Source organism: Rattus norvegicus, chromosome 12 (genome assembly GCF_036323735.1).
Source record: "Rattus norvegicus strain BN/NHsdMcwi chromosome 12, GRCr8, whole genome shotgun sequence".
In the NCBI taxonomy this organism is placed as follows: Eukaryota; Metazoa; Chordata; class Mammalia; order Rodentia; family Muridae; genus Rattus; species Rattus norvegicus.
In genome coordinates, this window is record NC_086030.1 from 41,421,451 (window position 1) to 41,437,844 (window position 16,394).

The 16,394-nt window shown below is 50.6% G+C and overlaps 1 protein-coding gene across 3 annotated transcripts; it reads right to left on the reverse strand.

Annotated features, from left to right (window-relative positions):
* Nucleotides 1–1,649: 1,649 nt before the first annotated feature.
* Nucleotides 1,650–10,880, reverse strand: Oas1k (2 ' -5 ' oligoadenylate synthetase 1K). 3 transcript variants are annotated; one of them, NM_001009489.1, is made up of 7 exons: nucleotides 10,637–10,880; nucleotides 9,394–9,682; nucleotides 6,600–6,784; nucleotides 4,028–4,260; nucleotides 3,243–3,396; nucleotides 2,110–2,136; nucleotides 1,653–1,962 (listed from the first exon to the last, which is right to left on the reverse strand). In NM_001009489.1, exons 1-6 carry the CDS (start codon nucleotides 10,811–10,813, stop codon nucleotides 2,113–2,115), a joined length of 1,062 nt encoding a protein of 353 aa, NP_001009489.1. In that variant the 5' UTR covers nucleotides 10,814–10,880; the 3' UTR covers nucleotides 1,653–1,962; nucleotides 2,110–2,112. The 3 variants fall into 3 exon arrangements, with proteins under 3 accessions (XP_006249462.1, NP_001009489.1, XP_038945586.1); XM_006249400.5 differs by lacking the exon at nucleotides 2,110–2,136 and having other exon boundaries at nucleotides 1,650–1,962; nucleotides 10,637–10,859; XM_039089658.2 differs by lacking the exons at nucleotides 1,653–1,962; nucleotides 2,110–2,136; nucleotides 3,243–3,396; nucleotides 4,028–4,260 and adding an exon at nucleotides 4,295–4,876 and having other exon boundaries at nucleotides 10,637–10,859.
* Between the last annotated feature and the right edge of the window lie 5,514 nt (nucleotides 10,881–16,394).

Here is a 16,394-nt window from a genome sequence, read left to right on the forward strand (position 1 = left end):
TCGTGGGGAACAGAACCCTGTGGGACCATGGTGGGCGGAGTATGGTTCCCTCAGTGGGCATGTACTGCTTACTGAGTGGGTGAGCCCTGGAGAGAAGGAAGCCTCTGGCCTTGGCAAAAGGTCAAAGTTGCAGACAGGGCCTGCAAGCCCAAAGTGTCGAGCCCTGCCACTTCCCTTCCCAGGATGGATGGTCTGTCAGCACCGCACAGCATCCCTCAGGAAGAGCAGGGATGAGCCACTTGGCTAGGGCAAAGGGCTCTTGTGCAGATCCAGGCTGGAGCAAGCCAGGTACTGCACAACATGGCAGTCAGATGCTCTGATATGGAAGTGTCAACTGTGGACATCCTTCTCCCTCTGAGAGACCCTGTATCACTGTTGTCATGGAAACGACCCAGCCACCATGAGGCTCCTCCCTTGGCTGCCCATTGCTCAGCTCTGGACCCTGCTGTTATACTCCATGCTGTTTATCATTGGGGAGGCTCTCAGAGGTCCACATGAGGGGTCATTTCATCATGGAGAGATGGGATATGGCCACTACACATCACATGTGGGCTTTCCCATGGGGACTTGAAAGCTGACATATTGATTCCCCCTCTGTTTGGCAGGAGACATTGGAAGCCCTGACCGTTGTTTCTAACACCCTCTGTGTGTATCTGGAGATGTTTCAGGAAGGGCAACACTGGAGTCATAGATCGGCAACGCTGGTCCCCTAGGGCTGAGATAAAGCACAAGGCAGCGGGTGACGTGTCCTATGGGACACTGGCATTCCTCCTTGTCAGGGCCACTTGAGTAGGAACTGAATGAACTGGGGCTGGGAGAATAACACACACACACACACACACACACACACACACACACACACACACAGAGTGTGGGTGTTAGCAACAGAAGGCTTTGGGAGCTGGTGATCCTGCACAATGCCTTGAATTCTTAGTGAGGATGGGCACATGTGAGTCCTTTGAGTCTGAGAAATGAAATGATGGTTCACAACACTAATGGATGGAACCATTAGGTCTCTGTGTGGAGGGCTGTGTGTGTGTGTGTGTGTGTGTGTGTGTGTGTGTGTGTATGTGTGTGTGCTTCTTTCCAGACCTTGAGTGAGAGACTGAGGAGGATTCCTGTGAGTTCCAGGTCAGCATGTGTCACATCTTGCATTCATGTCTCGATAGAGAGAAAGGAAGCCACAATCATTGTGATTTAACTCAGTGCATCAAAGCTGGTCACCGCCATCAGTGACCATGCTTCAAAGTTACATGTGTCAATAATTCTGGACACTTTTATTCTCCCCACACCTATGGAACCCAGCCTGCATGGTGTAGCCACTCAAGGGCAACCTGAGTACACAGGCCACAGTCTCACCGTGCCATGTCCATGTGCGGCCAGGGAGTAGTTTCTGTGTCAGATAGGGCATGGCTAGCATCTAGTCTTGGGGACATGGACAGAAGATACAAGGGTTCCTCTCTTGAGTTTATGTGTAACAAGAGGCCTGGAAGGATCCCAAGCCCTTCAACAACTGTAGCAGTTTGGTTTGGCTCTAACCACTGCTGAGGGCCTGCACCATGTAGAGTCTAGTAACTGCTCAACAAATTCATCTAATTGAACCATGCACAGGCACAAGCGCACACACACACACGCACACACACACACCCTTATGGCACCTGGTGTACTTTATTGTTGTTGACAGACATGGTTGGACAGAACCTCCCAACAGGTGGACGGTCAGATGGAAGTCAAGCTTGAGTTCTTTCCGCCCCTTCTGAATCTGTTGAGGAAGGCTATCTGTGATTGGACAGTATTCAAACATGGCGGGCGGGCATCAGAAGCATGGACTGTGATCCCGAGTGGGGCCCTCCCTCACTGTGTCAAGGTCCTGCAGCAGAGCAGCACGTGCCCCTGACTCCGGAGCCTCCTGGGCTGGTGCTGCTGGGTTCACAGCAGGATGCATGACCAGGCCTCATCCACCTGGGGATGGAGGGAAGGCAGGGCATGGTCAGAAACATCAAACTTACACCAGTCATCCCTGCTTTGTGGCAGGAGAATGGCGAGATCCAGTCTAGCCTGGGCTACACTGCAGAAAGTCACATCAAAACAAGGGGGAAAAAAACTAACCTGCTAGAAACATACAGGAACCTCCGTCTGTAATGAAAGGACACACAATCATGTCAGGAGCCTGCATTCCGACACCCAAGGGGATGCAATTCAGCCCTGGGGGGATGGACACCACGACTGGCCAGCCAGAGCTCTCAGAAAAAGGGCCAGCACATTCCCAGGTTGGAAAGATGGCCATCAGGACACCTTTATGGCTTAGCCTTCTGAGGGTACACATGGCCCCACCTGCAGTCTGCTTCTTCAGTAACAGATCTGCCGAATGGGATGTGGCCCTGCCACCTCTCTGCTGCAGGACAGCGCTGCAGGCCACTGTTCTCACAGCTGCCTCCCTCCATGCCCCCTCTCCCTTCCTTCCTGACCTTCTGAGGTTTCTTTCCCACATCATGGCATCCATGTTCTTCCCGACCCTGAGGTCACATGTGACACCATCGGTTCCCTAGCATCAGGCAGACTCGGCCCCAGGAGGGGACAGGACCAAAAGCAGGTCCCTCTGTGCCTCTGTGGCTGTGACACAGTCCTGCTGTGTCCCGTTGGCCACATGACAGTGAGACAGGGAAGGCAGGATGCTTCATGGACCTGACCACGAAGTGTTCAGAGTCCACAGGATCCCAGCCCTGCTGTGCCTTAGCTGAGCCAGGGGCTTCACTTCTGAATCTCCACTATACTGTCTCCACATGTGTCAACATGCTGTGTGTGTGCGTGTCAGCGTTGTGTGTGAGTGTGTTTGTATGTATGTATGAGTGTTTGAGTTCATGTAAATGTGGGTGCATGTGGGTGAGTGTGTATTGTGTGAGTTTCTGTGACTGTGAGTGTGCATGCCCACGTGTATAACAGCACGGAGAGGAACGTCAGAGGACAACTTGGGGGATTTGTTTTTCTCCTTCTACCATATGGGTTTCTAGGGATCAAACCCAGGTCTTCAGAGTTGGCAGTGCCTTTACCCACTGAGCCATCTTGCCACTCCATGATATCTGTGAATGGTGCTTAAATGGCGGTAAAACGAGGCAAGCTGCTGGACTCCAATGGGGTGTGGAGACCTTTAGAAAAAGATCATGCCTCACTGAGAATGTTCTCCCAATATGTGGAGTGACCGAAGCTGTGTGCAAGGGGACAGGATGATGACAGGGTCTCACCTGCACTTCCCAGGAGCTCACTGGGGAACCATCCCTGTTCATAAAACATGGGCACTGCAGCCACAGCCTCGCCTCTGAGGCCAACCGCCGCCAGCCTTCTTGGTTCCCACCAGCCACGTTCCCTGTTGGGTCAGCAGGGTCCAGGATCACAGGCCTGCAGAGCAACATTTAGACAGAAATTGTTCAGCCTCCAGTGCCCCAGGCAACACTGCACAGGGCTAAGAGAGTCGCCCAGCAGAGAACCCTCATCTAAAGCCTCTACCTTGTCCCTGCCCCACAGCATACAGCAAGACTGGAGGGATCCTTGGTCATGACCTGAAAGGCTTGGGTTCAAATCCTCTACCCTTTAGTAGCTGTGTGTCCTGGGGCAGGTCCCTCAGGTTCTCTGATCTTGAGATGGGGAGAGTTGGACCAGCCAGTCTCATGGGAAAACTGAACACAACAGGATCAAGACACGTCACTGCCTAGGGTGACATAGTACTCTATTATTTACAGCTTCCCAAACCATATGACTTTGATTAATGCTGGAATATTTCAGATCCCATCCCATGGACTCCCCTTCCTTTGCTGCTTAACCTGGACAATGTCAGTGTCTTGGTCTCCTCACCTGCACACAGGAGAGCCTAGCCCTGACTCCCAGAGCTGTAAGGCCTCATGACAATCAGGTGACAGCAGGACAGTGCCCAGTGCAGGAGATGCTTCATAGACATGAGCTCCCACCTCCCCTTTCCACACAAGTGCAGCCTTGTACTGATGGGGAGCAGTGCCATGTGGGGACAGACTACCTGGGTTTTTTGAGCTGTCTGTATAGGTATTTGGAGACATCTAGGTGTTGAAAGTCATAATACATAGTCCAGTAGATTCGAAGCTGCTGGTACTTTGTGACCAGTTCCAAGACTGTCCGGAAGCCCTGAGCTGTGTTGAACTCAGTAAGTCCATTTCCACGTTCCCAGGCATGGACCGTGAGCAGCTCCAGGGCATACTGTGGGGGCAGCGAATCCCCCAGCTTCTCCTTACACTGAGAAGAGAAAAACAAAGAGAAAAACGGGGCTCTCAGCTGTTGTGGGGGGGCCACTTCTCTCAGGCTCAATTCAGCTGCCACCTGATGGTGTCCTTACAGGTTTATTGTCACACAGCCATGCCCAGTCATTACATTCAGACTGTGGCCCCTCTTGTGCTATAGCCAAGATCTGAGTCGTTGAGATGGACCCTGTGTACTCCACAAAGACAGCATTCACTAGCAGGCACAGAAGGAATCAAGACACCATGAGTGACAGCTAGGAGTAAGGGTGGGGGCGGGACATAGAGAGTCCTCACTATGGAAGTTTTCTCATGAGCTCCCACCTCCCCTTTCCACACAAGTGCAGCCTTGGACTGATGGGGAGCAGTGGGACAGACTACCTGGGTTTTCTGAGCTGTCTGCACAGGTATTTGGAGACCTCTGGGTGTTGAAAGTCATAATACTTTGTACAGTAGATTAGAAGCTGCTGGTACTTAGTGACCAGTTTCAAGACTGTCCAGAAGCCCTGGGCTGTGTTGAATTCACAGTGTCTACTCCCATGTTCCCAGGCATAGATTGTGAGCAGCTCCAGGGCGTACTACGGGGGCAGGGTCTTCCCCAGCTTCTCCTTACACTGAGAAGAGAAAGGCAAGGAGAAAAATGGGGAGAAATGCAAGGACCAAAATGGCATGTGTGTCATGGGTTCGCCTGATTCTGTTTTTCCTCTATTGCTAATTCGGGTCTCCAAAGCTGGTTGTCCCGGTGAGGAGGGAGTCTGCATTTAGACACTAGCTATGTGACCCTGCCCAACAGTTAATTGTGATTGGTCAATAAAGATGCCACCAGCCAATAGCAGGGCAGAAGGGACATGGGTGGGGTTTGGGTTTCATGGGCTTGGAGGAGAGGGAAGAACATTGAGGAGGGAAAGAAAGCCTTCATGGGTAAAGTGTCAAGAGAGCTTGGCCGTGAGGGCTGGCCAGTTGGAGCTAAGAGCAGCCTACGTGAAACATAGTAACAGCTTGGGTTACGAATAGGAAAGGAGATTCTAACAACATGGAGAGTAGCCTGCTGCCCAGTTATTGTGCCGATGAAAGCTTATTAAAAATACAAAGCCTGGGAGTGAGTCTTTCATCCTGGAACTCAATAACCAAAGTTTAGGTAGAAACCCCTGGCCAGGATTTAAAATAATTTCTACAACACACGTGAATGACGAGTTAGATGCAGGTAAAGAGAGAATTAGTTGACTGACTATGAGGCTAGAAAAAAATCACTCATAACAAGCATAGGAAATCCTCCCTCCTCCCACTACTCCCTCCTCCCAGACCTCCTCCTCCCAGTCCTCCCTCCTTCCAGTCCTCCCTCCTCCAAGTCCTCCCTCCTCTCAGTTCTCCCTCCTCTCAGTCCTCCCTCCTCCAAGTCCTCCATCCTCTCAGTCCTCCCTCCTCCAAGTCCTCCCTCCTCTCAGTTCTCCCTCCTCCAAGTCCTCCCTCCTCTCAGTTCTCCCTCCTCCCAGTCCTCCCTCCTCTCAGTTCTCCCTCCTCCCAGTCCTCCCTCCTCCTAGTCCTCCCTCCTCCAAGTCCTCCCTCCTCTCAGTCCTCCCTCCTCCAAGTCCTCCCTCCTCTCAGTTCTCCCTCCTCCCAGTCCTCCCTCCTCTCAGTTCTCCCTCCTCCAAGTCCTCCCTCCTCCCAGTCCTCCCTCCTCTCAGTTCTCCCTCCTCCCAGTCCTCCCTCCTCTCAGTCCTCCCTCCTCCAAGTCCTCCCTCCTCTCAGTTCTCCCTCCTCCCAGTCCTCCCTCCTCCAAGTCCTCCCTCCTCCCAGTCCTCCCTCCTCCCAGTCCTCCCTCCTCCAAGTCCTCCCTCCTCTCAGTTCTCCCTCCTCCCAGTCCTCCCTCCTCCCAGTCCTCCCTCCTCCAAGTCCTCCCTCCTCTCAGTTCTCCCTCCTCCCAGTCCTCCCTCCTCCAAGTCCTCCCTCCTCTCAGTTCTCCCTCCTCCAAGTCCTCCCTCCTCTCAGTTCTCCCTCCTCCCAGTCCTCCCTCCTCCCAGTCCTCCCTCCTCCAAGTCCTCCCTCCTCTCAGTTCTCCCTCCTCCCAGTCCTCCCTCCTCCAAGTCCTCCCTCCTCTCAGTTCTCCCTCCTCCCAGTCCTCCCTCCTCCAAGTCCTCCCTCCTCTCAGTTCTCCCTCCTCCAAGTCCTCCCTCCTCTCAGTTCTCCCTCCTTCCAGTCCTCCCTCCTCCTAGTCCTCCCTCCCATCCCTCCTCTATCCTTCAGCACCCCCCTCTCTTGATGTTCCTCCTTCAGCTCTCAACTTTCTCATTACCCTCCTCCCACATGGGCCCACAGTGACCAGGCCAGATGCCTTACCAGTTGGTACCAGTGCTTGACCAGGCGGATGAGACTCTTCAGCTTGGTTGGGCGCCGCTTCAGGAAGTTCCTCTGGAGCTCCGTGAAGCAGGTAGAAAACGCGCCCTCTTTATTCAGGTCGGTGCACTTCCTGATGAGACTGGCATAGATTTGGGCGTTAGGCTTGCTGTTGATGTTAACATGACCTGTTAAGAAGATTTCATTCAGATGAACACCTCAGCCCCTCTCTGAGGTTCCTCAGTCTCTCTGGGGTGACAATCACTGGCCATGAGGTTCAGCGAATGGGGCAGGATTTGTTGACAGCAAGCATCACTGCCCGTACAGCCACGTGCCCCGCCACACCTCAGGACTTTATAGAAGGTGTGTCCCTGGAAAACTCCTACCACCAACTGGTCCAAGGGCAGTGCCTTCCTCACAGGTCTGGAGAGAGTGATGGCAGGAACCAGGACTTTGTGGTCACACGGGAGAGAGGTACACAATCATCTAATAATGGCCGACCACTTTCTGGTATCCGGGATTGAGTGCCCAGTGCGTGTCAACTGTATGCACTCTTGCTTGTGTCAAAGTTTACTGTGGAGCAGTGTGCTGAACTTGTATGTCATGTCTCATGCTTACAGAGTCTCTGCCCTGTTGTGTATATGATGTATGGGTTGGGAGGGAGGGCGGACACACATATTTTTGAAGGCCAGAGGAGGACATAAGGTGTCTCTCTGTGTACTTGTATTTCGCCCTTCATGGCAGGGTCTCCCTGGGAATCTCATGTTTAGTGGGCATCCAGCAGGCCACAGAGATTCCCCTGTCTCTGCCCCAAGTATAGCCTGGATTACAGGTCAATGTGTGGCATTTCCTGAGATTAGGTGGGTGTTGGGGATTTGAACTCAGATCCTCAGGCTCGTGCAGCAATCGCCCATCGCCCTTATCTGCTGAGGTGTCTCCCCAGGCACTGTGTGTCAGCAGTGCGTGAGTCTCTGCAGTGCCTAACTTAACGTCACATGGTGTTGATTGTCCAGTTCCTCAGAGCTTAAGGATGTGGTGGTGGTGGTTGTGGTGTGTGTGTGTGTGTGTGTGTGTGTGTGTGTGTGTGTGTGTGCGCGCGCGCGCGCGCGAGCACTTGTAGGGTGGATGGGCAGCTATGGAATAGATGTATGTGTGGCTCTGTGTGTGTACATTTCAGAAGGCTAGTCAGGCAGCAGACTGTGTCTTAGGTATGTCCAAGTGTATGGCTGTGGTTGCAACAGGCCACACCATCAGGCTGTGGTGCTGGCCCAGGGCAAAATCACTCACTGATGGAGCCTGAGACAAGCCCACTCACACAGTGACCCGGGGAGGTCTCAAGAACTTATTTTCTATTTCAGGGTCTAGTACACAGTAGGTCTTGCCTGCTAAGTCAGCTGAGGTAGAATTGTGGTCAGGGTCCTCTTTTGGGCTGTCACCCACACCAGCATTCCCAAGGTGGTCCTTCTGTGGTAGGGCCCTCCCCCATGAGAAAGCTGCCTCAGAATGGGGAAGTCCATGAGCAAGACAGGCTTCTGCTGGAGAGGCCCTACCAAATCATTTCTGGTGCACACGCCTCTGAGCCCCCTCCACTGAGCAGGGTTCTAAGCTTCTTGCAGCTTCCCACAGTCTAATGGCCTGGTCCTGGTCCCAGACTCTGGACTGTGTCCATGGCTGTCCTAAGCCAAGGGCTAGTGGCCTTGTCTCTAAGTAAATAGTAGCAGTTCACACAGTGGCCAAGAGGGGGTGCTATGCTTCCCCAAAAGTATCCCTCAAGTATTCTCTAAGCAACCCAAGCCCATGCTGATCTTTGAGGGAAGGGTATTCTTGGTTGACTGCCTTTGGGTAGAGTTGGGCAATGTGTAATTTTGGAGACACATGGAGTGTCAGTCAGGCCTGGTATGAGAGATCTTAATGTAGAGGATCATTAATGTGCAATTATATAACACATGTGTGTATATGGTAAGTTGGTGTGTGTGTGTGTGTGTGTGTGTGTGTGTGTGTGTGTGTGTGTGAGTGTGTGCTGGGTTTCCAGTTTTCCAGGAGGGCCCAGAGCCCCACAGGGAAGTTTTGCATCCTGCACCCTGTTACCCATGCACAGACACCCAGGCCTCTGCACAGGTCTGGGGTTTCTCATTCTTTGACAGAAGATGCTACAAGTGTTTATTTTTCGCTCTATCTCTTGTCCCACTTTCAGAGACCCACAGTTCCCAATCTCAGCCATGTAGAGGGCTGTTCGCCATGTGTGTGTTCTGTAGGCTATCCCAAGGGCCTGGCAGATGGCTCTGTGAGTAAAATGCTTCTTAGAGAAGGACAAGGACCCAAAATCAGATTCTGAGTGACCCCATTAAAAGCTGTGGTTGAGGAACATTAGGGTCTGCACTGAAGTCTCAGTGTTGGGGAGGTAGGGACAGGAGAATTCCTCAGGCTCACTGTCTGATAGGTGGACATGAAGCTGGCCCACCCACCTATCTGAAAACAAACCAGCCATCACAGTGTGTCCTGAATTTGTCTGAGTATAATTGTTTACAGCTGGAGACTCATAGCCTACAGACACTTCTAGGAGACTAGGCAACCCCTCCCCCACAGCCCTAATTAACATAATAAATGTTTCCATAATAAAACTGCAAACCCAGGACAAACAGAGAGAGACAGACAGACAGACAGACAGACAGAGACAGAGAGACAGAGACACAGACAGAGACAGAGACAGAGAGACAGAGAGAGAGACTGAGACAGAGAGGGGAGGATTCAGGGGTAGGAAGGGCAGGCTGAGGCTCTGCTGCTGTGTGACACTTACCCAGGACATCATAGGCTGGTAGCACATCAAACTTCACCACATGCTGGAGCTGGGGCGAGCTCAGCTTGAAGCTCAGAGACCTGGAGTTGGCCTGCTCTGGGGTCTGGAACTCAAACTTCAGTTTAAACTGTTTCTCTTGCTGCAACTGGCACAGGTGTTTCCGAATTTTCTCAATGACCTCTCCCCGTCGCTTTAACTGATCCTCAAAGCTGGTGAGATTGTTAAGGAACACCACCAGGTCTGCATCTGACTTGCCCTGTAGCGTGGTTCCTTTGCCTGAGGAGCCACCCTGAGAGACAAGGAGAATGACAAGGGACAAGGAGAGCCATGTTAGGCAATCCAGATGCTGAACAGAGTAGGAGTCCATCACCGAGGGGGATGGATGGATAGAGCAAGCTGTCACATGTGCAGTAGAATACTAGTCAGCCCTGAAGAATGATATGAGGCTCTATGTAGGAAAATATGTAGAAGTTCTGGAACTCCTCCTGGTACGGAATAATGAACATCCCTGCTTTATTTATGAACTCTCTCTCTCTCTCTCTCTCTCTCTCTCTCTCTCTCTCTGTGTGTGTGTGTGTGTGTGTGTGTGTGTGTGTGTGTGTGTGTGTGTGATAGAAAGAGAACTCTCTCAGGGAGATCATGTTGGAATACAAAGAAGTAGGATGGTAATGCATAGGAGGAGACTGTGAGTAAATTAACACTTTTGAAACTGTTGTCCTAATCCCAATGTTAGCAGAATGTTAAGAAGAATAAACTAAAAGTACACTATGCTTGCATGAAGATAGTCGTTATCATATTTCAAAGTCACAGAACAGGTTTTAAAATTAAGAAAATGGATTCACAGAGAAAAAAAATTTGAGAAAACAATAAGGGATACTGCAGAGGTCCTCCCTAAATAAAATGCTGAGCACAATCACTAACACATTTGCAACCCTGTCATAGATGAGTGGACATGACACAACAACATTTCTGCAGCCTTCACAGTGAGTGAGGTAGGAACTGTCATCATAAAATCTCACTTGACAGATGGAAACATGGGCAATGAGCTTCATTCCATCAGTCACCAGTCATCCATGGTGGGGTCTCTGTTCTGTTCTCTGCCCTGTGCCATAGCTGGGGTGTACATGAGGACACCGGGCACAGAGCAGGTAGGTAACTCATGCCCCCACTAAGGACTGGAGCCTCCCTTCTGAGAGTTCTCTCCCACCCCATCCTGGTCAGCTCAGGGATGAGGAGGGCTCACCTTCACAACCTTAGAGACCTTCAAGGCGGCACCGTGGAAGCATTTCTCCTTCAGGAAAGTACATATGAAGTCAATGTCTGCTCTAACCTCATCACGGAATGTGGTGTCAGGAAGAAGGTGATCCTGTATGAACTTGTCCAGCTCCGAGGCTGGAGTACTCTTGAGATCCTTCTCCATCCTGAGGCCACAAATGTTTGCTGACTGCAGCCTTGCCTCTGGAGTTGGCTGCCCTTATATCCATAGCTGGTTCCTCTTTCTCAGGAAGGGCGGGGCTGTGCATATCAGCCCTCTGGAGCTGCCTCCTGGGCTCCTTGACACTCTGGGGTTTGTTTACCTGCTGGCATTTCCTTGGATCGTCCAACCCTTGTCTCTCTCTTTCTCTCTCTCTCTCTCTCTCTCTCTCTCTCTCTCTCTCTCTCTCTCTCACACACACACACACACACACACACACACACACACACACACACACACCACTAAAACATGGAGAGCCAGTGAGAGAAAGCCAGAAGATGGCAGGCAGCAGTTCGAGCACAGCTGTGGTGGGTTTGTCACAGGGGACTGGTCCATACTGGATATTGTCTTCAAGGTCACAGCTAGCTTGAAGGTCAGACTTGGGGTCTCACAGTTCTGTGGGTTCTCAGATGCACACTCATGATGTGGCATGATTGTAGGATCACATTCTGCCTATTTGTGGGTCAACACAAGCAGGGAATGAAGATGCATTCTGATAGCTTCTGTAGCTCTCTTGAGTTCTGCTTTGAAAGTGACGATGCTTACTGTAACCACAGCCACAGGACGAGATGTTCATCTTTTCCCATCAGATGCATAAGATTGCAACATTCAAAGGTGCCAGGGGCCTTTCACAAGCAGAAAGCAAAACTGTCCAAATTAGATAGATAGATAGATAGATAGATAGATAGATAGATAGATAGATAGATAGGCAGAGAGATGATAGAGTATAGGTTGATAGGTGACAGATGATAGATTATAGTTTGATATATGATAGATGATAGATAGGTAGGTAGATAGATAAATGATAGGTAGATAGATTATTGATAGGTGATAGATTGATGGATAGATAGATAGATACAAGTCATGTGTGGTGTGTGTGTGCAAGTGTGTGTTAAGTTTTGGGGTGAGTATTCCTTTTCTTTTTCTTAATATCAAGCTGAGAATCTTAAGTTATTCACAACCTACATCCTTGAGGAGTCTGCTTTAATATCCGGATGAGTGGACTTCCATTGCCTTTTTCAATAATGCGTTTGGCTATGTATGCATGTGCGTATGCGCATTTGAGCACATGCACGGAGGCCAGAGTTTGATGCTGGCTGTTAAACTCAGGGCACTGCACGCTGGGAGAGCACTCTGACAGCTGAACCCCATGCTCACCCTGGCCTTGAAGGAAGCTCTGTTCTAACACCATCAGAAGTCACTGCTCAGCCTGGAGGTGGTGGTGTATGCTTGAATCCCAGCACTGGGGAGACAGAGACAGGGGGATATCTGTGTGAGGACAAGGCTAGATCACACACACACACACACACACACACACACACACACACACACACACACACACACGGAATCTCTATCCACATGTTTAAACTCCGATTGTAACAACCCACCCCAGCACCATGCCTTACAGGCGTCAATTCATGGCTGACATCTGCACAGCCCAAGGTTAACTTGAATCTTGGTGTTGCTTGATTCCAAGGGTTCTGCAGAGGGGTTCAACCCTCTTCCTGCAGGCATCTCTCGGGTCTTCTCTCATATCAATTTCTGGCCATTTGTTCTGTTGCTACGGAGTGCCGTAAGCCTTCCCTGAAGCCACATCCCCAATGATCTAAAGCCCTTCCTTGAGGTTTCGCCTCCAGAAGCTTCTCCCACCCCACTGCCTGGCAGTACCAACCAACCAAGGAGGAGACATTTGTTGTGTAGGGGCTTCCTGGAGGCATTGGGGTAGTGGGGATCAGGAGCTGCTGGCTCAGAGAGGCAGGTGTGTGAATACCAGGACATTTCACAGGCACAGTCCCCTGGGAACCCCTATCTGCTGAGGAAACAGAACGCAGGTCTATAAACTGTGCAAACAACTGAGTAGAGGGTGGTGTTCCTGCAGGGAGTTAGAACATAGGGAACCTTCTCAGGGCAGGAAGCCTGGACAGGAAGTTACCTCATGAGCCCCACATGCTGACACACTCCAGCTCAAAATGTGTCCTGCTACTGATTTTGACACCTAGGGTGGGCTCTTCCATCTGACCTGTCTTCATACAAACCCTGGCACATACACACACACAGCTCTGCTGAGAAACACTGAATTCTCAGCACAGCAGCACCAAGCCTACCTCTAGGTAGGTCAGACCTGGATCAGGCTTCTAAACCCTCCCAGAGGCTGTGACATTGAACAACACCCTTTCCATCCACCACACAGGGAAGCAAAGAGTTCTCTGTCAAATGGGGGTATGGCTGCAACCCCCCTGACTCTGGGAAAGATTTTTGTTGTTATTGTTTTAGAGACAGGATATTTTCTATGTAGCCCTGGCTGTCCTGGAGTTCTCTTTGTAGATTAGGCTGGCCTCAAACTCACAAAAGATTCTCCAACCTCTGTCTTCTGAGTGCTAAGACTAAAGGTATGCACTATCCCTCCCAGCCTTGGGGATAGACTTAATGGCTCACTGAACCAATGAGCAAACGCTTGGGATTATGTTGGTGCCCAATGCACAGTTTATCTGGAAAGAACTAGACCTTATGGCTTTCTTTAAGATTTATTTTATAACCAGGGAGTGGTGGTACACATCTTTCATCCGCACACTAGGAGGCAGAGGCAGGTGGATCTTTGAGTTTGAGGCCAGCCTGATCTACAGAGCAAGTTCCAGGACAGCCAGGGCTACACAGAAAAACCTTGTCTCAAAGCAAAACAAAAAAGAACCAAACAAAAACCAACAAGTAAAAGGTTTGTTTTTTTAATGTTTTATTTGAGTGTATGTCTATGTGTGTGGGTTCGTGCATGTGCATGCAGTGTCTGAGGAGTCCAGAAGAAAGAGACACAGATCCCCAGAACTGGCAGTGGTGAAGCCACTTGACTGGGAGCTGAACTCCTCTTGAGGGGCAATTCTCACCCTTGACAGTGTCCTTCCAGCCCCGATTACAATGTCCTCAGAAAGCCGACGGGGTCATTCACACTGAAAGACAGTAGCTGGGCCATAACTGGTGATTATTCATAAAGTGTTCCTGCTCTGGGGAGACGGGAATGCTTGCCACGCAGGTGTAAGAACATGCGCTGGATTCCAGCCTCCATGTGAGCTGGGTGTGGCTAAAGGTACCGTCGCCCCAGCGCTGAGGAAGACAGAGACAGAACGAAGGGCCATTGGGACTGCCGGACACCTATTCACACCTAACCCCTGGGTTCAGTGAGAGAGCATGACTTAAAAAATAAGAGAGAAAATGAGAGAGGATTGGCCTCTGACCTTGACAAGTGAACACAGACAGACAGAGAGACAGACAGACAGACAGACAGACAGACAGACAGACAGATGCACATACACACATGCAGAGAGACTGGTACACATGCAGATGCACAGAGACAGATAGATACACCACACAGACAGACAGACACACATGCAGAAAGACTGGTACAAATGCAGATGCATGGGCACACAGACAGACAGACAAATACACACACACACATACAGAGAGAGAGAGAGAGAGAGAGACATACACAAAGATTCACATACATACAGATTCACAGACACATATACATATACAAAGATACACAGAGTCACACAGACACACACACACATACGGGCACATATATGGGCACACACGCACACACATAGGGATATACACACACACAGAGATATACACATACATAGAGATTCACACACACACACGTACACATATCTACAGACATACACAGATTCACAGATACACACACACACACACACACAGAGTCTCTCACATACACACACACACACACATGCAGAGACTGTTACGAATGCCGATGCACAGACACCAAGACAGACAGATACGTCACACAGACACACAGACACAGATTCATAGAAACACATAGATACACACACAGAAAGATTCACACACACACACACACACACACACACACACACACACACTCAATGCTTCCCACAGGCCGTGTCCCACATTCAGCATTGAGGAGACAAACCCCAGAGAGCCCAGGACCTATGTGCTGGGAGACAGGCGTGCTCTAGCAGGGCTGGTTCACTTCTAATCGTGAAGTGGCACAGACTGTTTACCGGAGGCCTAAGTAGGAAGTGAAGAAGGAGTCCATGAAAATCCAGCTCTTATCCTGATGGAAACAAGTTTGCCTAGAGTCAAACATGAGCGACCACAGCCCTGGAAATGGATGAGGACTTTTCTCCTGGAAAGGTGTCTGACCTGGAAACAGTTACAGAACAAAAGAAGTCATAAATTGAGGCATTTTACCAAAATACTTCAGTGGGGATGTGGGTAGAATGCAGGTAGGCCAGTTACTGCAAACAAGAAATGTTGTCTGAAGATATTCTTAGCTTGGAACATGAAGTTCTGCCAGAACGACATTCCACAGGTTTGACCTCATTGTTCCAAGATGTTAGGCCAGACCCAATGGTGGGCACTGACTGACTGCTAAAAGCCTATGATAATTGGGCTCTGGTTCTGCAACATTCCGACTCTCCATCCCTGAGTTCTAATTAGTTACTCAGCCTTGTAGAGTCTTTAACACACACACACACACACACACACACACACACACACACACACACACACACACACACACACCCGTGGCTTCCTTCTTCTTCTTCCTCCCCATTCTCAGGAAGTTCAATGTTTAAGACAGGGAGGCAGGGAGGAGCCTGGAAAGGGCTCCTGAGCTGCTGCCTGAGGCAGGGACCTCTTAGCCAAGGATAGAAAAACCCAGGACCTCCAGGCAATAACAGAAACGAAGGAGCACACTGTGTGTGGGAGACAGATGCAGAGTCACTGAGAAGGCAAGGGGCTTGGTCCATTCCACAGGGCTGTGGGGACAAACTGTGTAAATATGGCTATGGCAAAGTGACGGGGGAGGTGGGGGCTAAAGAGCTGAGAGGCTCTGGGTTAGAAAGCCCAAGTCCAGACATCAGCAGGCGGATCCCTTCCCATGCTGCAAGTGGGGCTCTGCCTCCAGATGGGTCCTGCTGTCCTCTCTCTGCCTCCACTTTCCCAGCACACTCTGACCATTGACTCCATCACAGGAGGAGTCCAGCTGCCTCAGGTCAGGACCCTAACTAATGATTATCTTTTAGCAGAGCCCTGTTTTCCTAGTAAGATTGCACCTGGAGGTCCTGAGAGTTACCTCCTCTTGGAGAAAGGCGGGGGGACATCCCAGCTCCTTGGTCCCTTCTAGACACGTGTAGATCAGTAACCCTGGACCCAACAAGTCCTACAGGAAGCAGAAATGCTAAGAGTGGGCAGGGTGTCAGCCTGCACTAGTGGCTGATCCCCCAGGGTTCCCAGGTGCTGGACGTGCCTGTGACACTTGCTGTCCCCCATATCGTTGACCTGATTGTTTCTGCACAGCCTGCAACCCCCTTACTTTATTCTCCAGCTAAAGTGACCACAGGATGACCAAGGATGCCTTTGGCTTCTATCAATCCCCAGGGCCACGGCCTCTTCCAGTGAACAGAACCAAGCTGTGTGATGCCTGAGGTAGTGGTGGGTATAGACAGCCACGTTATCAAACCGTCTCCTAAAACCATATTCTGTTCTGGAGTGCCCA

Bases quoted from the DNA above. Each gene is read 5' to 3' on its own strand.
- Oas1k (XM_006249400.5), bottom strand. From the start codon at position 10,813: ATGGAGAAGGATCTCAAGAGTACTCCAGCCTCGGAGCTGGACAAGTTC. The intron at 9,683-10,636 runs GTGAGCCCTCCT...CTTGTCTCTCAG, and splicing joins AGGTCTCTAAGGTTGTGAAG to GGTGGCTCCTCAGGCAAAGG. The intron at 3,397-4,027 runs GTAGTCTGTCCC...GTTGCTCTGCAG, and splicing joins AGACAGCTCAAAAAACCCAG to GCCTGTGATCCTGGACCCTG.